General features: G+C 40.8%; 1 protein-coding gene across 3 annotated transcripts in view; it reads right to left on the reverse strand.

The window, feature by feature from the left end:
* r3hcc1l (R3H domain and coiled-coil containing 1-like) overlaps positions 1 to 24,408 on the reverse strand; it is a 154,268-nt gene that overhangs the window by 41,299 nt on the left and 88,561 nt on the right. For 2 of the 3 annotated variants that reach the window (XM_048551452.2, XM_059652998.1), the window contains exons 3-4: positions 13,445 to 13,620; positions 2,704 to 2,774 (exon numbers count right to left, since the gene is read on the reverse strand). In XM_048551452.2, coding sequence (XP_048407409.1) covers positions 2,704 to 2,774; positions 13,445 to 13,620 — 247 coding nt within the window. Of the gene's footprint in view, positions 1 to 2,703; positions 2,775 to 6,981; positions 7,054 to 13,444; positions 13,621 to 24,408 lie in introns of those variants that run through there. The other variant, XM_059652999.1, reaches the window with a different exon arrangement.

Consider the following 24,408-nt stretch of genomic DNA (forward strand, 5'->3'; position numbering starts at 1 on the left):
GGAATTGCAGAAAAGAAAATGTCACATTTCACTTTAGTTCCATCTAAATCAATATGACAAGGATGACAGCTGTGGAAATTGGTTAAATTCTGGTTGGTACAGATGAAGAGAAACTGATGTCTGGGATGCGTAAGTGTTGATGGGGCAGGGGAAGCACAGGAATCTTTACTCCATTGGTGATGAGCTATGGGTGACTTAATTGAGATGGTTATGATGATTAAAGGAGCTATGACAGCTGCAGGGGTGGTGTAGAGCTGGGAGATCTGGGCTGAAGAGTGTTCAGAACAAGAGAATAAATTTTCAAATTAGAACAAAGCCATTCAGGGTGAGGTCAGGAGGCACTTCTTTGCACAGATTGCAATGGAATGCTCTTCACCAAAAAGCTGTTGAAGATGGATGTCAATTGAAAATTTCAAAACTGAGATTTATGGATTTGTTAAGCAAGGAACAAGGAATCAAGGCAGCTGTATAGAGCTTAGGCCTGGGTTAACCATGATAAGACAGAATGATGAAACAGGTCCAAGGTCAAAATGGCTAACATCTGTTCTTGGTTCCAAAAAACACTTCCCACGTTATAGGAATGGTCTGAAGGGGCAGTGTTCAGACAGAAACGTTCTATCTCTCTATGTTTCTCTTTTCTATTTACTGCTCTTTCTGTCGTTGCTATAATCTAGGCTGGCGATCTAGCATTCCAGGGAATGAACCTGATTTTGCTTTAGACATGCCATTCATATGGCTCTCAAACATGTGGATGGGTTGTTTATAGATTATTTATAGTAAATGAGTGCTGTTGAAGGAAGGAAGAGTACTATTCCGTTTATGGCATTCCAACAACGCAAATTCACCTTTGATGGAACAAGAAAATGGAAAGCATGTTCCATCAACATCATTCAGCTTGACAAGTGCAAGACAACTCTTCAAGGGAAACATTGGTCATCTTACACATGGTGCTTGCAAAGAAATAAAAAGCAAAAAAATGACAATGATAATCAGAAACATTTATTTAAACATCAGGCTCATTCCAATTATCAATAGATACCAGCTGGGTGCTCTTAGTGTGCAGTGAAATAACCACCTATAAAATTAACAAAGCTTCCAAATTATTGGACGTTTACTTCCTGGGAGCTTCACTTACATTTACACTTCAAAGGCACAGACTGAACATGCACTCAAACACACTCATTCAATAATGAGATAGAAGTGAATAGTTTAAAAAATATAGTAAATAAAACCAAAATGAAAACCCATTAAGGGAATAAAGGAAAATATATATAATTCCACTGTTCTTTTATACATGACTTTGATGTAATCTTTGTTGAAGTGCTTTTTTAATTTTTATTTTCCCTTTCATACTAACAGTCCTTCATCTGCTTCTTCTCAGTTCATGTAGCTTCAGATTTATTTTCCCACTGCAATACCTAGTCTCTCAATCCAATTTCCTCTTGCTCAGTCCATGTCGGATCTGACAAACTTAAGCATCCTTTCATTGACAGACTAAGAGTTAGAATATAAGCTCAAGTTTGTGTAACTCAAATATGCAAAGCTCCCCTTTCTCTCTAAATCCCTCCACCTCCTTACGAGAGGTAGGAGAGAACAATACGAGAAAATAGACATGAGGAGAAATAAGGATTATGTGTTAATGCAGCAGGAATGGAAAGCATAACGTAATGAAGCTGCAGTTACATGTAGGATTTGGATCAGCTGATCGGGGAAAATGGAATTCAATCCAGATAAGTGTGAGGTGATGTACGTCTGCAGGACAAACAAGTGAAAACATGATGGACGGTAGGACACTGGGAAGCACCAAATACCAGAGGGATCTTAGTCGCATATCCACTTGCCCCTGAAGGTAGCAGGACATGTGGATAAAGTGGTCAAGGTGGCATATGCAATACCTGCCCTTTATTAGCCAAGGCAGAGAAATTAACACCAGGGAGGTGATTCTGGAGCTGTATAAAACATTGGTTAAGACACAGCTAGAGTATTGTAATTCTGGAATTCTGGAGGGATGTGCCCGCACTGGAGGGGGTACAAAAGAGATTTATCAGGCTAGTGCAATGAGCTGGAGAGTTTCAGTTATGAAGAGAGGTTGTTTTCCTTGGAACAGAGGTAACTGAGACTGGACATGATTGAGATGGATACAATTATGAGTTGCACACACAGGGTAGACAGGAAGAGGCAGGAGGTTTAGATGTGATGTGAGGAATATTTTCACCCAGGGAGTAGTGGAAATCTAGAATTCTCTGCTTCTAAGGTTCATAGAGGCGGAAACCTTCATATCATTTAAGTAGAATTTAGACGCACACTTGCTATGCTAAAGTTACAGGCCAAGTGTTGAAAAATGGGATTAGAAGAGTTAGGTGGTTGTTTTTGACTAGCCCATACTGAATAAGCCGAGGAGCATTTTTCTGTGCTTTAGACCTCTGTGACACAAGATAAAGCAACTCAGCAATGGGAGATCTTGGAAGCCATTTTTAAAAGGCACCACATGAAAGCTTTAAAATTGCTGGGAAGTATCACATTACTACCTTGAATTCAAGCTGGGACTCTCACATTGAACTGGAAGAGTCAAACAAAAATGTTATCACTAACTGTACATACATTATTTTAAATATACCAAACTCGAAAGAGTGTTGCTCGATGCTGTATAGGAAAAGACAGCAACTTTGGGATGAGCTTACGATAATTAAATGAAAAACGTACCTGCAATTGCACTTGAAAACAAGCCTAAAGCGTGTGTGTCATCCACCCATTTGATATCGAATCCTTTCTTCCTACCAAAAAACAGAAGAATACAGTTGCAAAGAAAATTGAGATAGATGTTAAAATCAAAAATTGCAAAAATTAAAGCAGATTAAAAAAAAAGGGGCAGGTTTTTCAGCATCTGTTAGCAGAGGCAGCCTGTAGCCGAGCCAGATTGATCAAAAGCTGCTGAGTTATAGGATTTGTTTGCACAAAACTACTAACTAAATAACTTAGCAGTTTAATTGGTCGTGGTGCCCTGCATTAGGAAGAGGAAGTCAGCCATGGTCGTGTGTGTTCATGCATCTCCTGCTAACTCTGACCGCCTAAACTCAGAAGAGGCACAAACAGTTAGTCAAAGTATAGTTCAGTCGATGGGGCCAGTGAGAGTGTACCCAGCTAGAAGTGAGGGATAGACAAGAAGGTAGACAAGAGGGGTAGAAAAGTTGGGAGATATAAAGAGCAAGCCGAATTGAAATTTGGACATCATGCCCCACAAAACAAGTTCCCAGGGGTAGAATCATTGGGGATGGTTTGAAACTGCCTGGGTATACAGTTACCAAAACTCTGTCTCAACAGCCAATAATATACTTCACAGGGTGAAAAAATAAACAAAGCAAGTGGAAGGGAAGCAATTTCAAACAAAAGAAATCACAAATAATAAGCCTTGGAGACGTGAAAAGAAGTAATTAGCAACAGAGAGATATGATACTTCACAGGCATGGCAATACAGCTGGAATTGTCAAATCTGATTATCTTCCTCCTAGCACAAATAAAACAAAGTGATACACTGTGACAGCAATGAATCTGATTATTTAAGTAATGGCATAATTACAAGGCATTTAGAAATTAATTTTGCACAACTGAATGTTGAATTTGTAACCCCTAACCATTATGATGTACAATTTTTGCAACATACAATGTAGCTTGATTAGGAAGTCAGACTTACATTTATATAGCACCTTATCAACACTCAAAAGCACTTCACAATGAATGGCTTTTCAGCTGGCATCCATTGATGGCAGCAGCTGTCTTGTGTGTGGCAATATTCCACAAAACAGCAATGAAGTAATGGACTATTTTTGGTTTATTTAATTGAGAGAAGCATGCTGGCCATGTTATCAACACAATTTCCTGCTCTTCTTTGAATGGGCTTTTCTAACATTGCTCTGGAAAGGAGAACAGGACCTTGGACAGGTCTCTATTAACTCAGCACTGGAGTGTCAAACTTACTTTCAATTCGGGCTGTGAATGGGAACCAGTTTATTGCATTTACTGAGGATTCTTCAGACAAGGCATCTAAAGACCAAGTCAACATTTTTAAGCTCCACAGCATAACCAAGCTTACGCATAAAGTTGTCAACATTCAATGTAGGTCACAAAAGGTGAGTACTTATTATTGATAAGGGATGCCAAATCACCCCAAGTGTCCTTCTGCATTTAAATTTGTACTCCCCTCCATCATTTTAGCTAACAAGCTCAAGTGCTTTGAAAGCTTTTGCCTCCAGTATCCAACCAGGCATTCCAGGTATTAATCACAATTTGTGCTTGCTGACATTACTATTGTTGCCTTTTCCTAGATTACCTTCATGTCCCCTTGTAGTATATTTGTGATTTAACTCAACTTCCGATTCAAAGTTAACTGTTAGCATTCCGTATCTTTATATATCCCTTTAATGTTCCGTAGTACCTCCCACTTTTGAGCCTGAGCGCTTTTTCTTTGCTATACTTTTCTGACAGAGGGAACAGCCTCATTAAGTTCACCCCATTGAATTCATTTGCATTTTCATATTCATGCAAGATGGACAAGAGGACTCAAAAGAAGGAGATAGCAGGTTTTAAGTGATTACTTTGGTCTAGCACTGAAGCGCACATCCTCAGATTTGTCTCCCGTTGTTTATCAGGCAAACCGAAATGGTTCAGTCTTAAGATCCTTAGACAGAACGTTCCAAACCCATCTACCTCCATCTAGAAGGACAAGGGAAGCAGATACATGAGAATGACACATCTACAAGTTCCTCTCCAAGCTAATCTTGACTTGGAAATACATTGCACTGTTGCTGGGTTAAAATCCTGGACCTACTTCTCTAACAGCATTGTAGATCTACCTATAGTATATGGACTGGAGTGGTTCAAGAAGGCAGCTCACCACCACCTTCTCAAAGGTAAGTGAGAACAGGTATTAAATGTTGGCCAATCAGCAACACCTACGCTCTGAGTAAATGCAAGCCTGGTGATGAATGGTGACCACGGTGTTCCAGTCAAAACACATGACACTTTTACCAATATTTACAGTAATTACAGTAGAAAAATGAGTATGAGTTTCAAATTGCTATACCTCAGGAAAAGCAGTGAAAAGGGCAGCAAGAGACAATTCTCTTTCATACATAATGTCAAAGAAAACATTGTCCACTAAAGTGCCTTCTGGTGACAGCTTAATAAACCAATTTCTTTAATTTTATACCATTCTTTGCCCTGTACATCGGGAATGTAAAAGGTCATACTGAACCAAAGGGAATTTGCTACCACATAAATATCATAGAATACTTAAATGCTGGCAACAAAACAAACTATAGCTATTATATCTCTTGGCATTAAAAGTATGAAGTTCATTTGATTCCAGGTAACTGACTATTTTTAGCCTCATATACTCAGTTATTTAAAGGCCAATTAAGCGTAATGAACGTTCAAGGAATACGCTTGAGAGGGGCAGATCATGAGGTTTATCTACTCTAACATGCCTCAAAGAGGGTGCAATAATTTGGAGGTCAGAATAATAGAATTGCAAGCCAGGTATTGATGGTTGAATTCACAAATCTGATAACTTGTGGATTGATAGCAAGAGAATAATCACCACAAAAATAACTGGAACATTGTAAAATTCCAGTTGGTTTTAGACACCCAGTAGAGAGAAGAATATGCATTCCTTAAACTGGTCCTGGCCATACTGGCCTCCAATTGTGGTTACACGGCTCAATTGTTGGGTCTGATCACAACAATAAACAAAAGAATATCCACTCATGTGTAATTGTGTGTACTTCCCAACAAAGTCACTGTTGAGGAGAAACTGCCAATATATGCTGACTTTATCTATCTTCATGCTTAGAAACAATTTCATTGGGAGCTCATTTCCAGTGTTTAAACAGAAGATGGGTCTCCTCCCCAGCACCAGGTCAAAAATCCTGGAATTCCCTTCTTAACAGCATTCTGGGTGTACTTTCCATCAAGGACTGCAATGAAGCAAGAAGGCAGCTCACCACCACCTTCTCCAGAGCAATTAGGAATGGGCAGTAAATGTTGCCCTAGCCAGCTTTCTCACATTCTCCTGAATGAATGAAAACAATTCTGTTTGAACATTTGAGTTCCTTGACCAGGCTTCAATCTTAACATTCTAATTCAGTACTATTACAACAGGGAGATATGCCAAATCAAAGCAGCCTTTCTACCTCTGTATTTGAAACACAGTAAAATTAAATCAAAGACCCCCAAATAGTCACTCATGGGATTCAAAATCAGACTTTGAATAACCAATCCCAGATTTTGTGAATAACTAACTTTGAGAAATAGCCTTGCATCTTAATAAAAGACAAACTAGCATTTGCAGACAGAAAATTAAACAGAACAGCAAACTGATTAACATCTGTGCTTTAAACACAGAACATTGTGTTTAGCTCCATTCACAGAAAAGAGAGACAGATGAAGCAGTTAAATAAATAAAATAACAGAACTCGCCAGATCATTTAAATGTCCTTCACAATATTACTGTTCATTAGCGTAAATGTGGAGACCTTGGTTGTTTTTTTCTGTAATGTTGGTTAGGGTCACCTTCTAAGTTCATCGAGGCAAAGTCAGCAATCCTTCTAACTCAGCCTTCTGGAAGCTTTCAAATCTTGATACTGTCCATGCAGCATTCCAGAACCATGTCACAAAACAGTACAAGAAACAACTTTATTTCTGGTTCTACCCTGTTAAGACTGATCGACTCTCCCCAAGGTGTCAGGCACTATTTAATAACTGCCAACTGCTCAAGTCTCCTTCAGACTTACTGGAACCAAAACACATGTACTGACCTCATTAATAGCCAAATTCTGCTTAAGCACATTGCTTTACCCAGGGAGTAGGCATCTGTTATGGGGTTCAGGGACATAATTCTTTGAAGTTTGCATCACAGGGAGACAGGGTGATTAAGAAGGCATTTAGGATGCTTGCCTTCATTGTTCAGACCTTTGAGTATAGGAGTTGGGATGTTATGTTGAGGTTGCATTGACATTGAAGAGGCCTCTTCTGGAGTACGGTGTCCAGTTCTGGTCACTGTTATAGGAAAGATATTATTAAGTTAGAGGGAGCTCAGAAGAGATTTGCCAGAGTATTGCCTGGAATGGAGAGTTTGAATTATAAAGGAGAGGCTGGATAGGCCAGGACTTGTTTCATTTGGATAAGTTCGGGAATAAGAAATGTTTGGAGGGATACAGGCCAAGCACAGGCAGGTGAGACTATTTTAGTTTGGGAATATGGTCAGCATGGACTGGTTGGACTGAAGGGTCTGTTTCTGTGCTGTATGACTCAGTTTAAATCAAGGCTCAGCGTGCAATTAACCTCCAAGGCACAACCTCACAAACATTCAGCTCTTTTCTTTTCAACACAAGCCGTCCCAAAGTCATTATTTTCAGCTCAAAATTAATAGAAGAATCAAATAAAAATAGCAAAAAACAAAACAGAGCTCTAACTGTGGTCAGGTGGTCTGATTTGTTGCATTGAACGCTGAATGAGGTGATAAAATCATGGGACTCTCTCTGTGTGATCCTGCTTCCAGGTGACCTTAAAGATCTCAAGTCATGATTCAAACAGATGCATAGAATGATCATCCAGGCAATAGTCCTTTATCCAATACCACCCCTGAAACAAAACTTGTTCAAGGATTCCAACAACAGCAATAGTTCTGAAAAGGGTCCTGACCCTAAACGTCAGCTTTCCTGCTCCTCTGATGCTGCCTCGCCTGCTGTGTTCCTCCAGCTCCACAAGGTGTTATCTCTGACTCCAGCATCGGCAGTTCTTACTACTTCACAGTTCAAAATTAATCTGTCTTAGCTTTACAAATCACACCATGGGTTTTCCCCCAGCTATTTAGATAAGCCTCTACACATCTGCACTTAATTTAACATTGCCATCAAGGGTCCTGATTTTAATTACTGCACCAGTATCAATTGCTCCTTGGGCTGCTGGATACAATGCTCTCAAAGTCGCCCCCTAAAGCTCTCTGCCATTGCATTCACCCTTTCAGTCACTCCTTAAAACTTTGCTTTTTGACTAAGCTTTTGGTCATCTCCTCTATTGAGGTTTTTGCTGAATTTTGTTTCATGTGAGACTTCTTAGATGGCCTTTTCATGTAAAAGGATTAATATAAAATACAAGCTGCAGTCCTTAGGGATATTCACTGAACTGCTGCACATTTCCAAAAAATTCTTCACTTGCTGTCATACATTTGCAAGAAGCTCCTGCCTAGAATGACAGCATTTACCGATTGCAACAATCACCAGTTTCCAGGAACAATTCATTGTTTGGAATGGCTTGGAAGCTGTTGATTCAAAGTGTGCAAATATTCAAAAGAAGAATATCCCTAAACACAGTTGAAAATCTGATGTAACAAGGTGTAGAACTGGATGAACAAGCAGGCTAAGCAGCATCAGAGGAGCAGGAAGGCAGACGTTTTGGGCCTCGACCCTTTTTCAGGTGTTCCTTCCTGCTCCTCTGATGCTGCTTGGCCTGCTGTGTTCATCCAGCTTTACACCTTGTTATCTCAGATTCTCCAGCATCTGCAGTTCCAACTATCTCTGAAAATCTGATGTGCCAATTTGTAAACACATTGAAGTTGTTGATGCAGACCTTTTTCACATGGATGCCCAAAAGTGGCAAATTTCATAAGGGGACCTTCTGAAGGCTCAAATAAATCCATATATTTAGTGATCCAACAGTTCAAGAGTCACACGTTTATGGATAAACTTTCAAGTTAGCTGAGTTCAAGTGGGAGCACTTGCAACCTTGATATCAGAGGCTGGTAGCTTATTTCTTTTAAGTTCAATGCTGGTTGAACCCTGAATCCTCAATACGCAATTACAGCACAGGTTGTTGAAATGTGATAGTACAACACTGGATCAGGCCCCTTGTCCACCAACGCTGCATCAACACAATGCCTTTCTGAATAAAAACCTTTTGGCCTTTCTGCAGTCTATATCCCTCTATTTCCTGTCTATTCATATATCTGTCAATATTTGTCTTCAATGTTGCTATTGTATCCACCTGCATCACCTCATCTGGCAGCTCATTCCAGGCACTTACTACCCTGTGTGTAAAAAAAAAGCTGTCACATCTCCTTTGAACTTATCCCCTTTTATCTTAAGCCCATGTCCCCTAGTAATTGGCACTTCAATCCTGCAAAAAAGACTTCAACTGTCCATTCTACCCATGCTTCTAACAATTTTGTAAACTTTAATCAGGTTGCCCCCTCATCCTTTGACATTCGAGTGGAAATAAACCATGCCGGTCCAATCTTTCCTTTTAGCTAATACTCTCCTAATCAGGGAACATTCTGGTAATTATTTCTGTATCGTCTCCAAAACCTGCACATCCTTCTGGGATTGTGTGGCCAGAACTGAACACAATATTCCAAATTTGGCCAAATTAAAGTTCGACACAATTGCAACATGACTTGGCAATTTTTATACTCTCTGCCCTGAATAATGAAGGCCATCATGCCATGTGCCACTTTGACCATCTTATTCACTTGTCTTCCCAGTTTCAGGGAACTACAGACCTGTACATCCAAATCCCTTTGTATGTTGATGATACTAAAGGTTCTGCCATTTTCTGGAGACATCCCTCTAGCATTAGAACTTTCAAAATGCATCATCTTACATTTGTCCAGGTTAACCTCCTGCTGCCATTTCTCCCAAGTCTTCAGCCTGTCTCTATTCTGTCTATCCTCTGGCAATCCTGCTCATTATTTGCAGCTCCCTCAATCTTTGCATCATCTACAAACTGACTAATCATGCCATCTACATTTTCATCCAAATCATTTATGTATGTTACAAACAACAAGGGTTCCTGCATTGATCCCTGCAGAACACCACTGGTTACAGATCTCCATCAGGAAAACACCCGCTACTCTCTGTTTTCTATGACTAAGCCAACTCTGTATCCATTTTACCAGCTCACTGCAGAGCCCATGTGACTTCATCTTTTGCGTCAGCCTGCCATGTGGTATCTTATCAAAGGATTTGCTGAAGTAAAATCGGAGCCCCCATTCAGGAGAAAGGCTAGAAAAATCCACAATGTACAGGAAGAAGAAATATGAAACTGTCTACCACAAAACAGACAGTAGATAATAGCTTACTAATTTTATTTGAGACTTCTAGCTAAGCCAGTCCTGGTGTTAAAGGATTTGGAGCCAAAGTGGATAAAGAGAATGAGGATCCAGGTCATTCATGATCTCACTTAGTTGTTTCTCTTAAAGGGAGGTTCCAAAGTAAATAAATCAACTTAATCCATCAACCATCTTACCATGTAGAGTATATAAATTCCAACAGATAATGTACCAGATATATGCTCTTAATGAAGCAGGAAAATTAATTTTCACCTTGTTACCTGCTTGTAATAATGTAAAAGCAAATCAAAATATTTTTGCACATGGAGGAAGTGAATACCCAAGAGAATTTCACATTAGTATGAAATAAAACTAAATACTTTACAATGATGCATCCTGCTTTTTTCTCAGTCTCCTCTCTGTTGACTTCAATTTTACTTGTGCTCCTACTAATATTGATGTTTTCAACTCAGTGGAAAATATTTATTTTCCCACTTATTTTTAACATGCCACTATGATTTTTATTTATTTATTCATAGGATGTGGGCATTGCTGACTGGGCCAGCATTTATTGCTCAATCTCATTTGACATGGAGGGTGTCAGTGAGTTGCTTTCTTGACCTACTGTAGTCCATGTGGTGTAGTGACACCCACTGTGCGGTGAGGGAGGGAGCTTCAGGATTTTAACCCAGAGCGTGATGAAATGCCGACTTAGTTCCAAGCAAGCAAGGTAGCTTGCAGGTAATGGTGCTCCAATGCATCGGCTGCCCTTGTCTTGCTAACTGGAGGAGGTTGCAGGTTTGGGAGGAGCTCTTGAAATTGGCTTTATGAAGTCCTGCAATGCATCTTGTAGATGGTGCACACTTCTGCCACAGTGTCCGTGAAGGGAGGGAGTGAAGATTGAAAGTAATGGTTATGATGCCAATCAAGCAGGCTTCTTTCCCCTGTATGGTGTTAAGCCTGTGTGTTCTTGGAGCTACACCCATCCAATCAAGTGGGGAGTATTCCATCACACTCTGGAGTTGCACCTTCTAGATGGTGGACAAGCATTGGTGAGATAGAAAGATTGTAGAAAAGGAGGCAATTTTAAGAAAACAAACCACATAGGCTGCCTGATAATGAAGTTTTGAAAATTTGATATCAAAGTCGCAGATATGACTTTCAGTTTATAGCGCGTTTTTAAAAGCCAACAAAATAATTGAACTTGATCTATTAACAAGTCATTTTTATTGTATGGATAGGAAGCAGGAGAGTTGAAGCCAAGCTTCTGTTGCTGTCTTTGTGGTCCTAATTATTTGACCTTGGTGCTTATCTGGCCAGGCAAGGGTTAGTACTCCAATCTAATGGTCAGTAATATTTGTGCTGCTTTGGATACAAGTTAATGAGCCTAGCTTTTCAGGTTTTTCTCTTCACAGCAATAAGCCCAGCCAAACATGGAATAATAAATCATCTTCAGGAGATGAATGGTAGATTTATGAAGAGTCAATATCATCTCTTTTTTTATAACATACACTACACCTGCCAAAAATAAAGTTCAAATATTAAAAATGTCAGAATTTAATATCTGTTGAATTCTACATTAATGCAGAATTGTAATGAGAAGGCCTTTTTCTCCAGGAGCAATTATCTAGACTTTCAAAAGAATCCACCTCCAAATCTAAGCTGCATTCATTAAAACAAACTACAACATAAGAGTTTCAAGTGTGTACTGATGAAAGGTTTTGCCCTCTGGTCCTGAAGGCTACAGTCTAAATGCAAATCAGATTCACAGAAAAAATAGTTTACTATAAATTACTAACTGTACCATTCAATTATTTCAGATCAGATGTCTATGCTACACCTTGAACAAAGCCAATTAGACCAGTGACTGAATGGGATACAAACAAGAAAATTATATGTACTGATCACAAGTGAAATGCAAGGTCTTTTAACACAGTAGAGGAAAGTCTGTAATAATGCCTGGTTTTCAGCAAAACCAATCACAGTTGTGCCACAAAGTGAAGGGTGCTAACTGGTTATTAGGCAGTTCCACAGAAGGCAGGGCAAAATTAAGTGGGAGCTTAAGTTCATGAAAGCAAGGTATCACATTTACTCTCATAATATCTCATAGGTTAGTGTTCAGAGGGGCTCTGCCAAGGCTTCACAAATAAGGTTTGAGATAATTTCTGCCAGTAGTGAAAAAGGTTAATGGCATCTAGGGTCTGAGATCAAGTTTGAAGGATAGATGAAATTTTTGTGACCATTAACAGAACAAGAAGAGGAGCAAAACTGAACACAAATTAAAGAGTACAAGATATGGTTGAATAAGGGTTGGAGAAGGCTGCAGAAGCAGGGTATAGTAAAACAACAGGGGCCTGAAGACAGCAATGAAGATTACCTTTTTTCCCCCCAAAGTACAAGAGTTGAAATCCTTTCAATGTTATTGTAAAGGACTCTGCACTTTATTTTCCATTTGCAATTTAGATGTGGGTAATTACTGTGCAATCACAGTTTCAACTTGTTCACTCTTATTCAACTCCTCACAAACCCCAAACAAACTTCATTTTGTTCTCTACTTATCCTGAAGATGCCATGTTATGCAAGAGTATTAGCATGACTGGCCCCTGCAGTCCTCCATACCCAGCTATGTAGCCATCATTCTCACATAAGGCAGTGCAGTGGGCATCTCCTCAGAAGGCACTGTAGCGGAGTCTCATGAAGTGAAAATCAACATGGTCCTGAGGGGCACAGGCTGCTCTGCCATTAGACAGATGACTGGTGATGGATTAACCACGGGCCAAGTCTCAGGTGAGGGTGAAAGCGGTTGAGGCCTGCATGGTGACCTCAACTAGTATAAGGACTGAACCAGCACTTTTGGCATCACTGAATCATAAATCACTCCTCCAGCCAATTGAGTTGATTGACCTTCCATGCTTGAGTCTAATATAGAGCTTATCCAAAGCCCATACAACAAAGGCCATCAGCAATAAACAACTCTACTTGCTTTTGCCCGTTCTTACCCTCTGAACATACAACTATAAAATTCCAACTGCTCTGCCTGTTAATATAGATGAAATCAGCTGATCTTATGAATTAAGTTTGGGATCTTCTCGTGTCCTTGACTTCGAATTAGAATGGTCAATTCTTTGCCCTAAATAGACAACAGGAGGCAGTTTTCCCAGCTCACTGCAAAGTGCTCAGTGATCTGCATGAAATATGGAGTTACAATGATAATATTAGACATGAAACTATAGACGAGTGAGTCATATACGCAACTTGTGGGTATCTTATAGGGTTAACCGGGCAGCTAGCCAATGAGTCCAAAATACACCCGCCCTATTAATTGTATGGCTAGATACATACTGATAAATGGAGAAAGCCTGAAGCAAATCCTCAGTCTTAAATTCTGCAGGAAAATCATAGATCTCGACAATGTGTGAAAATTCCGAATCATCAATGTCTGGTTCTGCTGGCTGGTAGTTGTAATAGTTGAAACAAGGATCCTGAATATTCTTCTTTGGCTTCCTATTAGCAGTTAGCTGAAAGAGGAAAAGAAAGTATGTTCAAGGAGTAAGATAACAAACTTGGGGCATAAACGCACATTTTGTGGTGGTGTTGAATGGAGGCATATAGTTATGTCATCATTATTTCACTCTTCCAAAGTCCCGACTGCTAACTCCCCAGTAGCTTGTTTCTTTTTGCAGATGGTCTTGATCTGAAGACCTCTGAGGATACAGCCTGCCCTGTTCTGAAAAATATACTGATGAAGGAAATTTCTTTCAGCTAGCTAGCCAGCCAAATGTCATCACCAGTTTCTCACTTTTCATAAAGCACTACCCCTCTCCCAAAACACAAACAAAATCAATATGCCGAGATCTGAAATCTGGTTCTTGTTTTATTTTATTCCTTCCATGTCAGCAAATACATCGGTAGACAGGCATCGGGGAAACAGATCAATTGCATGCTGCAGATTCCTCGTGGGAACTGCTTTTGTAGCCATAGTATATATAAAGCTAGTCCAATTCAGTTTCTGGTCAATAGTAACCTCGAGAATATTGACAGTGGGGGATTCAACAATGGTAATGCCATTGGATGTTAATGAGCAACCGTTGGATTCTCTCTTTTTGGAAATGGTTATTGCCGGGCACTTGCAGCGTGAATATTACTTGCCCCATATCAGTTCAAGCCTGTATATGAGCACACACTGCTTCAATATTAGGAAAGTTTTAAATGGTGCTGAACATTTGAGATCATTAGTAAACTCCACCTCTGACCTTACAATGGATTATGAAGTAGCTCAGACTCTGACACTACCTTGAGGAACTCCTACAGTGACACCTTGAGAATGGGGTGATTGACCTGCACAAATTACAGCTATCTTTGTGCCAGGTCTGACTCCAAACAGCAGATAGATTTCCTCTTGAATCCTAGTGACTGCAGTTTTGCTCATGCTCATTCAAACATTGCTTTGATATCAAAGAAATCACTCATGCCTCACTTTGAGTTCAGCTCTTTTGTCTATCTTTGGCTGTAATGAGGTTAGGCACCGAGAGGCGCTGAGCTTCAGCGAGCAGATATCCCTTTGCACGTAGCACTTGATTGTAATGCTGTAACGGATTCAGCCAACTTGATGATCGAGAATAGTTTGATAGGGCAATAATTACCCCAATTAGATTTGTCACCTTTTTGTGTACATATCTGGGCAATTTTCCACATTGTCAGGTTGATGCCTATGTTGTAGATGTACTGGAACAGTTTGGTTAAGGGTGCAACTAGTTCTGGATCACAAGTTTTTAGTACTGTGGCTGGAATGTTGTTAGGGCCCATAGCTTTTGTAGCATTCAGTGCTTTCAGCCACTTTTTGGCATCACGTGGAGTGAATTAAACTGGCTGAAAACTGGCATCTGTGATGCTGAGGACCTCAGGAGATGGCACAGGTAGGTCATCGTCTTGGTACTCACAGCTTCAGATGGCAAATACTTTAGCCTTGACTTTTGCATTGGTGCTCTTGGATCTCCTTTCAAACAGAATAGGGGTATGTGTGGAATTGCCATCTCCTGTCAGTGATTTAACTGGCCACCACAATTCATGGCTGGATGTAGTAGGGCTGTCAAGATTAGCTCTTATCCACTGGTTGTGGGACCATTTCTATCTACTGCACACTGCTTATACTGTTTGGCACATAAGTAGTCCTGAAACATAGCTTCACCAGTTGACATCTTATTGTTAGGTATGCCTGGTTCTGTTCCTGCTATGCCATTCTATATTATTCACTGAACCGGGGTTCGTCACCCAGTATCATGACAGGGTGGGATATGCTAGGCCAAGAGGTGACAGATTGTAATGGCGTACAATTTGTGAAAGCCCAGTTTTGAGTTGCTAGATGTAGTCAAGGTCTTAGCACGGTGGTAACACTACACAGAATGGAGAGTATTATCAATGTGAAGTTGGGACTTCGTCTCCACAGGTGATCACTCCAACTGGTACTATAATGGACAAACACAACTGTGACAGGTAGATTGGCAAGGAGGTGGTGAAATAGATTTTCCCTCACCATCTGCTACAGACCCAGTCTAGCAGCTACGCCCTTTGTGGCTTGACCAGTTAGGTCAGTAATTGTGTTACCACGTCGCTCTCGATGATGGGTATTAAAGTCTCTGACACAGAGTACCTACTACACGCTTGGCACCCACAGTGCATAATCTGATTCATCAGCAGAGAGGTGATAATCATTGATTACCGAGTCAGTGCTGAGGTCTCTCAGTGCGACTCCTGGCTGCATGTGATAATTACGATCCAGTATAGGTGGTGGCACTGTGGTGTGGGGCATTATGTCCATATGATTGAGATTCTGGCTATGTCAGGCTGTCGATAGACCAGTCTATGGTACTGCTCTTTTGATTTTCCCACAAGAACGTAGATGCTGGCAAGCAGGAATTTTGCAGGGTCAATAGGTCTGTGTTCGTCATTTAGCTTCTGGTACATACTTTGATGCCAGTTGGTGTGCCTGGTTTCATTCCTTTAAGACTCTGCACTGGCTTGATACAACTAAGTGGTCTGGAACACAAGCCTTTGGTTACAATCTCAGAATGCTGTCCAGGCGCACAGCCCTTGTAGTATCCAGTGCTCGAGCCATGTCCAAATATTTGGCGCAGCGAATCAAATCGGCTGAAGGCCAGTGTGTGCAATGCTGGGGACCTCAGGGGACAGCTGAGATGGATCGTCTGTTACATGCCAGGGAAAGGCAAAGATTCAACCATATTTCTAGAGTCGCATGAGGCAAGACCAGGTAAGGAAGGCCATTAAAGAAATAGATAACTGTGTGTTTATATGGATATCGTTACATGTTTGGGCTTTATTCCATTCAAATTTCACCAACATCCATGGATTCAAACATATATCCAGAATATTACCTGGGGTTCTAGATTACTAGCCCAGTAACATTTCCACTGTGTCACTATCTCATCTAGTCAATTTTACTGGGTTTGAGAATTCAGAAGGTTAGTTATATTCAACAGAATTCTGGGTCTCTGACCTGTTCTTGTAGTGGCTGCATTTAGATGGCTGGTCCAATTCTGTTTCTGGTCAATGTTAGCCCCCAGATAGTTGACAGTGGGGAATTCACCAAAGGCAATATCATTAAATCAAGCTCTATGGTTGGATTTTCTCCTGTTGGAGTCTGTCTAGCACATTAATTGCAGCATAAATATCACTTGCCGCTTATCAGCCCGAATGTCATTGTCTTCCCTCATTTGCACACGGAATGCTTCATTATCAGGAAACACAATGGTGCTGAAAAGTGCACAATTCTCAGTGAACATTCCTAACTCTGACCTCATGATGGACAGAAGGTCATACATGAATCAGCTGAAGGTGTTTGGGCTGACAACACCACTTTGAGGAACTCCAGCACTTGAGGTTAGCTTTACTTTGCTCAGACTGACAACCTTAAGAGATACATAACAAAATGATAGATTTTATACAAAAACTGTATGCGGAAATTAAAGCCTGAATCTTTCCAGACCACACAGTAACACTTGGCACAGTCTTCCTTGTTAGCCAGCTGTATCTCGACTTCAGAACAGTTCCACATGTTAGAACAAAATTGTATTGTCAAGAGATTAGTCATCTAACTGCAAGCAACTGTAATTGCAAAGAAAAAAACCCCAAATCAAGGAGGGGGACAGGTGGCAGTTGTTTATTTTAACAACTGCACTTCATCTCTTCTGAAAAAATACATCCTGGTATGCTAACATTTGTACTAATTGGTTTTATTTACTGACCGTGTCACATCAAGGTGCTACATTATCCACCTGTCAGAAACAAATAGTACTAGTGCTCGAAGCAGCACGATAATGTAGAAGAATGGACGGCTAGGAACAGCGTGGCTGTGATTTAAATAGACAAATTTTAAAGCTGTTGTAAATGAGGAGGCAAAAGTATGAGTGGCTTTTAAGAATGCAAATTGAGCTTTAAAAATAAGTTATGGCTTTTTCTCACTTTCTATCATCAATTCTAATTATTATTATGGCCTCAATAAAGGAAAACAGCCAAGAGCTAATTTGAGAGTACTTCAGTAATAGGCAAGCCACTCATTGGTATAAGAGATATTCTATGTCACTTCCTAGACCAAAGTAAGACCTTCTAAAGGACATCAAACACATTCAGGGAAAGGAGGACGTCTCTTGGGATTTTGAAAGAAACTTTATTGAGGGAATCACAAGGTCAGAGGATGAAGATAACTTGGTACGGCTGTCTACCAGGAATTGCAAAAAGCTAAATACTCTGAAATATCTTAGGGGATAAAATTGAAGCCAGAGGTGAATAAAGAGGTCTGAATGGCACAGTGCATCGCATATTAAAGTTTGTGGGCCAACAGTGTGAACCTAAAGTACAAGCTTGTAATCACAGGACAAATCACAATGTACATTTTGTTTTTGGACAAAACCTTGACCAGGCCTCACAGTTAGTATGCAGTACCCAATTTATTTCTTCCCACCAACTGGGAAATATTGAAGCTTTGGTAAGGATCTCGAAGAGAGTCACAAGATTAGCGTCCATTTTACAACATCTTAGTAATGCAGATAGACTGAAAATGCTGGGTCTGGATAACTTCTTGAAGTCTCAGGATTGGAATGATCAAGATTACAAAATAAAAGTGCCACATAATATTTACCGGGGAAAATTTCAATTCGAATTGTTAAGAAGAGACTGGGGTTACAAGGGGCAAAACTACATTAGAATTAAATGGCCCTTTATGCTGGAGAGTATTGGGGCTGTGAAATAGGCTGCTGGTTTGTGTAGTGAATGTCTACTGAACTGCTTCAAGAGAGAGCTGAACTGATTTCTGACAAGGACAGAGAACATCTCCAATGAGCTAGATGTCCTGTAATACAACACAGATCAGCAGGATATTCTGGATTAGCTGCAACGATGGGAAAGATGGAGGCTTCAGAGAACAAAGTACTAGATAGCCTTTCAAAAGTGATCTGGAGTTTCAGGCAGCTTATTGACTCTTCTATGAATTCCATAATTTTGGATAGATGGGAAGTGTTTGAATTTTGACACATCATACATCAAAATTACATTAAGGAAGTGGGGTGGACCAATGAGTTTTCATTCATTAACAGGAAAGTGAATCAATGCCCGGGCCAGCAACTTTTGCCCTCTCAAAGCACTGAAGCAAAGGTGGTGGTGCGTCTTCCTGGATAAATAAAATCTGTGTGGGGTAGGCCCACTGTGTTGCTAAAAAGCAATTGCAGAATTTTGACTTAGCAACACCAAAGGAGCTGCAATTGTAGTTTCATGGCAGAGAATTGTGGGGTCTGGAGGAACATGCAGTCTCACATTCATGTATATCTATTGCCCTTTTTCTTTTAAATTGTAGAGGTCACATGATTGTATAATGTTGCAAAGGAACCTTAAAGAGTTGCTGCATGGTATCTTGTAGATGATACATGCTGTGGGAGGTGGGGTTATGGTATTAGCTTGATGATTAGCCATCATCAGAATGAACAGCAAAGCAGGCTCAAGGGGTGGTATGACTCCTGCTCTTGTTTTGTATGTTTCTATGAATTCCTATACCTGTTCCCTTTCACTGATATTTGCTGGAAACTGCATTTGTGAATGGAACAAAAACAAGAATAATCTCAAGGTTTAACTGTCCACTCATGTTCTATATTAAGAACCGCTATTTTAACAAAAAACGGGTCAGTCTCTTTAGGAGGAAGGAACACGGAAGATACGGAACACAGAAGTCTTTGGGGAACATGGGGGAGTCAGAGGCTGCAGTGTAACATAAGAACAGGAGAAGGTCATTCAGTCCCTTGAATGTGTTCCACCATTCATTGCGATCATGACTGATCTGTGGCTTATTTTCATAATGCTGTTTTTGGCTCATATGCCTTAATACCTTTGATTTTTTTTTATTAAACAATCTCAGACTTAAAATAACAACTGATCAGACATCAACTGGCATGTGTGAAGAATCACTATGTGTAGAAATTCTTTCCAACATCTTTCCAAACGATTTGGCCCTAGGTTTTCGACTATGTCAATAGGTGGTTGCCTGGGTTGATGGTAGTTGGTAAAGAATAGGATTGGTGTGAGAGGCCCAGATTCTATGCATATATTCAAGGGCTGGCGATCCTTGTTCAAAATGCAAGGCAACCATGAAACAGCTGTTCAAGTAGCAAAATGCACCAATGGTATCTGAGGCAGACTGAGGATGAAACACATCATTGAAACATAGAACACAGAACATTACAGCACAGTACAGGCCCTTCGGCCCTCGATGTTGTGCCGACCTGAAGCCCATCTAACCTACACTATTCCATGTACGTCCATATGCTTATCCAATGACGACTTAAATGTACCTAAACTTGGCGAATCTACTACTGTTGCAGGCAAAGCGTTCCATTCCCTTCCTACTCTGAGTAAAGAAACTATCTCTGACATCTGTCCTATATCTTTCACACCTCAAATTTAAAGCTATGACCCTCATGCTCGCCGTCACCATCCTAGGAAAAAGGCTCTCCCTACCCACCCTATCTAACCCTCTGATTATTTTATGTTTCAATTAAGTCACCTCTCAACCTTCTTCTCTCTAATGAAAACAGCCTCAAGTCCCTCAGCCTTTCCCCGTAAGACCTTCACGAAAGCAAAAACAAATTAATATTTTTCTCAATTTATTATAATAGAGTTTACATTTCAAGGTATCTCACTGTTCTGCAGTGTTTTTGGATACGGTGTTGCCATGAAAATATTAGCATTTACATACAACCTTCCTCTTTCTTTTGAATCATTAATCTGAGTGAACGAACGGCACCAAAATTCCTGTAAGTACCAAGATGTCTCATGGAATCATCCACTATGGCTATTCCATACCCATAAATCCAGTTCTAAGAAATTCATTTGTGTCACATTTTTCATGAGTACATGTCTCGTCACTTTACAACCACTGGAATGCTTCTGAAGCACCATCGCTACTGTAACATTGCACCAAAAAATCTTCAGAGGGAAATACGCTTCTCAGTCTCCAAGAAGCAACATACATCTGTCTCACAAAATGACCTTCTAACCGTGTTTGGTATGTGGAAATAAGGTTCACTAGTTCAATACCAGCAAAAGTTGATTGCCTGATGAAGGTGCGTTGGATAGAGCATGCTGGTAACCACTGGAGTTTGGATAAGAAAGAAGCAACTTGATAAGGTAGAAGTTCCTGTCAGGGTGGATGTGGAAAGAATGTTTCATATTGTTGGAGATTTTAAGTTGGGTGGATTGGGGTTCATTGACTACCAATAAGGGATTGACAGGGGCAAACATTTTTGGGAAATTTTACCCAAATTTGGTTGATGCAGAATCCTTGAATGTTTTTTAAGACAGTGATAAAGGCTGCTAAACTTTTGATAACAAAGGTGGTGAAAGCTTATTGTCCAGATCTTGTTGTATTTGGACAGGCACTGCTTCAGTGCCCAAACAGTCATGAATATACTGAACTTTGTGTAATCATTGACAAGCATCCTCACAACTGACATTATAACAGAGGGAAGATCACTAATGATACAACTGAAGATAGTCTGGCCTAGATCACTAGCTTGAGGAACTTCTGCAGAGATATACTGGAACTGAGGGGACTGACCTCCAGCAACAACAACCATCTTCCTATGTGCCAGTTGTGTTTACAACCAGCAAAGTCTACTCCCAATTCCCATTTTTCTAGGGCTCCCTAATGCCACACTCGGTCAAATGCAGCCTTGATGTCAAGGCCTGTCACTCTCACCTTTGGATTTCAGTTCTTTTGTCCATGTTTGAACTAAGGGATGTAATGAGGTAAGGGGCTGAATGGTCCTGGAAGAACCCAAACTGGATGTCATTGAGTAGGTGCTACTTGGTTGATGACACCTTCCATCACTTTATCAATGATCGAAAGTAGACAGATGTGGTGGTAATTTGCTGGGTTGGTTGCCCTGCTTTTTGTGTACAGGATATACCTGTGCAATTTTCCAACTGTCGAGTATGATGCCAGTGTTGAGAGCTTGGTTAGGGGAATGGCAAATTCTACAGTATAAACCTTCAGTATTATGCCAAAATGTTGTCAGGGCGCACAGCCTTAGCAGTATCCAGTGCCTTCAGCCCTTTTTGCTGTCACATGGAGTGCATTGAATTGTCTGAATACCGGGATCTGTGATGCTGAGGACCACTGGAGGTGGCCAAGATGGACCATCCACTTAGCACTTCTGGCTGAAGATTGCTGCAAATGCTTCAGCCTTATATTTGCACTGATGTGTCGATTCTTCCATCATTGAGGATGGGGATATTTTTGGACCTTCCACCTCCAGTGAGTTGTTTAACTGTCCACCACCATTCATGACTGGATGTGGCAGGGCTGCAGAGCTTAGATCTGAGATTTGAGATTGTATCACTTCAGGAGGATGTCTTAGAATGTTTTACAGAGCAAAGAAGAAAACAGTTTCAATATTTCGCGATCAGGACATTTATCTTGTGCTCTGACTTTGAATATGTGCAATGGAAATAAATTACAGCCAAAAATAGCTTGAAATGAGCATCATAAAATATATCTATCATTTTGACACATGGTGAAACTACTGTAGCATTCCAACCTAGCTACAGTCCCGCGAGCGAACGTTACTAACATCATAACAAAAATAGGTGGCAAATACATAAAAACACGACAAATGAAATTTAAAATAAAGTTCATCTGCTTCTGCTTTCATCTTCCATTACTGGTAGAATTTCTTTCAGCTCTTGTGCCCTTCTCAGATTTCTCAAACTTAACATCTTCCTTGTAATTTTTAAAAATTAATTTAAAAACACACTCTTTGAATGTTTTTGGCCCCTATCTTTCATCACAAAACGCCCATAACCCCTACCCATTCAGACTTTTGCTCTCTCCAAAAATGTTTTCCATGACGCCGCCCTAGGATTGCCAACTCCAACTGGATGCATTTCTGAATGTTTAATTAGATGACGCACTGCTTCCTTCTTATCTACCTCAACCCTACCCTCCTGCCGTTGGCTGCCACTTCTATCACCGTGCACACCAATTTTACTCTGCCAATTCACAAGTAAACAGACATCCTAACAATCTCAAGATTCTTGACTATCAGCCTTTTCTCACCAACAGCTTTATGTTTTTAAGTAATAGAAGTGTTGAATAAAATATTAATACAAAACCTCTGATTCTTCGCCATAAGTGATCACAGAGATGGCCCTAAGATAAACCTTTAATTTTGGACATTCCTACACTACCATGAAGGATAAGGCAGCTACTCCAGCAAGATGGCAGCAGGGTAAGTTGTTTCATTCGGAGCTCCACTCTGCTCACCAGTTCCCTTTCCTTTTTTTTGCCTCTTCTTCTCTCCTCATTGCAGTAAATCTATCTCTGCCCACCCACCGGCGTTTTAACTACCTACCTAATGAGTCGGGAAGGAGTCAGGCCACAACTGGAACCATGAGGCTGAAGCCAAATGTGTGGGCCATGTCTGTAGTGGCTGTGGCGAGAGCGGGGCCGGCGAGGGGGAACAGCGGGCGGTGAGAGCGAGGCCGGCGAGGGGGAACGGCGGGCGGCGAGAGCGGGGCCGGCGAGGGGGAACAGCGGGCGGCGAGAGCGGGGCCGGCGAGGGGGAACAGCGGGCGGCGAGAGCGGGGCCGGCGAGGGGGCGGTGAGAGGTGAAAGCGGGGCCGGTGAAGGGGCAGTGGGGGCAGAGAGCAGGGCCGGTGAGGCGGTGGCGGTGAGGCGGTGGCAGTGAGAGTGGGCCTTTCGCACAGTGGTGGCCTCCTGGGTGTCCTAGCGATTGCAGCAGTGCTAGCACCGTTGTGGAGCTGGGACTTGGGACTTAGATCTGCACTTTTTGTTTCGCCTTGCTTACCTTTTGGCTCTGTTGACATCTTTTAGTTCTGGTTGTGTAGCCAAGTGGGCACCAGTGAATGGTAATTTTGTGCATTTTTTGCCGTATGTATTATGTATTCCTATACGTGACAAATAAATATAAATCCTTGAAGAATCTTAAATCACCATGTGGTGAGCAACACAACAACATTCATGGAATAGGGCACCTCACTAACTAGAATCTGAAATTATTAAAAATACCAATTTGTTAGTTTGAAGTTATTGTAAAATAGAACAGCTGAACTCAGTTGTGAGGAGAGGCTGGGTTTGTTTTCCTTGGAGCTGAGGAGGCCGAGGGGAATCTGATTGACATATTCAAAATTACAAGAGGCAAATACAGAGTAGATTGTGAGATTCTTTTCATGATGGCCAACATGTCAAAGACCAGACAGTACAAATGTAAGGTGTAAGGAATAAGTGGTTTGGGGAAATCTACAACAGGTTGATAGAAATAGGGGAGGTGTTACCTGAGAGGGTGGTGGAGGCAGGTGCTCTCTAAATATTGAAGAAGGATGTGGGATGAGTACTTAAAATGCCAGGGCACAGTTAGCTATGTACCTAGTGCAGGTAGTTGGGAATAGTGTAGTTTGGTGTTTGTTGATTGGCATTGACATAGTTGGCTGAATGGCATGTTTCTATACTGTGTGACGCCCTCAATGTTTACAGAGAAAAATCAAAGGTGGACAGGCTTGAAGCTTCAAATTTCAGTGTTTGTCAAGAATATTTCTAGTCAGTTCCTATTATGAGCAACCACAATGGGCTCACCAACATTTTGATTTAGCAGCAGCACTTGATCCCAGTGCATGCCAGATATTTTTACTGTATGTTGTAGTACTTGCATTACATCGTTACTTCTAGAAAGAGAATTGAAGGTGTTGCTTCAATAAAAGATCTTTTGATCTCATCATTACTTTTT

Source organism: Stegostoma tigrinum, chromosome 20 (genome assembly GCF_030684315.1).
Source record: "Stegostoma tigrinum isolate sSteTig4 chromosome 20, sSteTig4.hap1, whole genome shotgun sequence".
Taxonomy (NCBI): domain Eukaryota; kingdom Metazoa; phylum Chordata; class Chondrichthyes; order Orectolobiformes; family Stegostomatidae; genus Stegostoma; species Stegostoma tigrinum.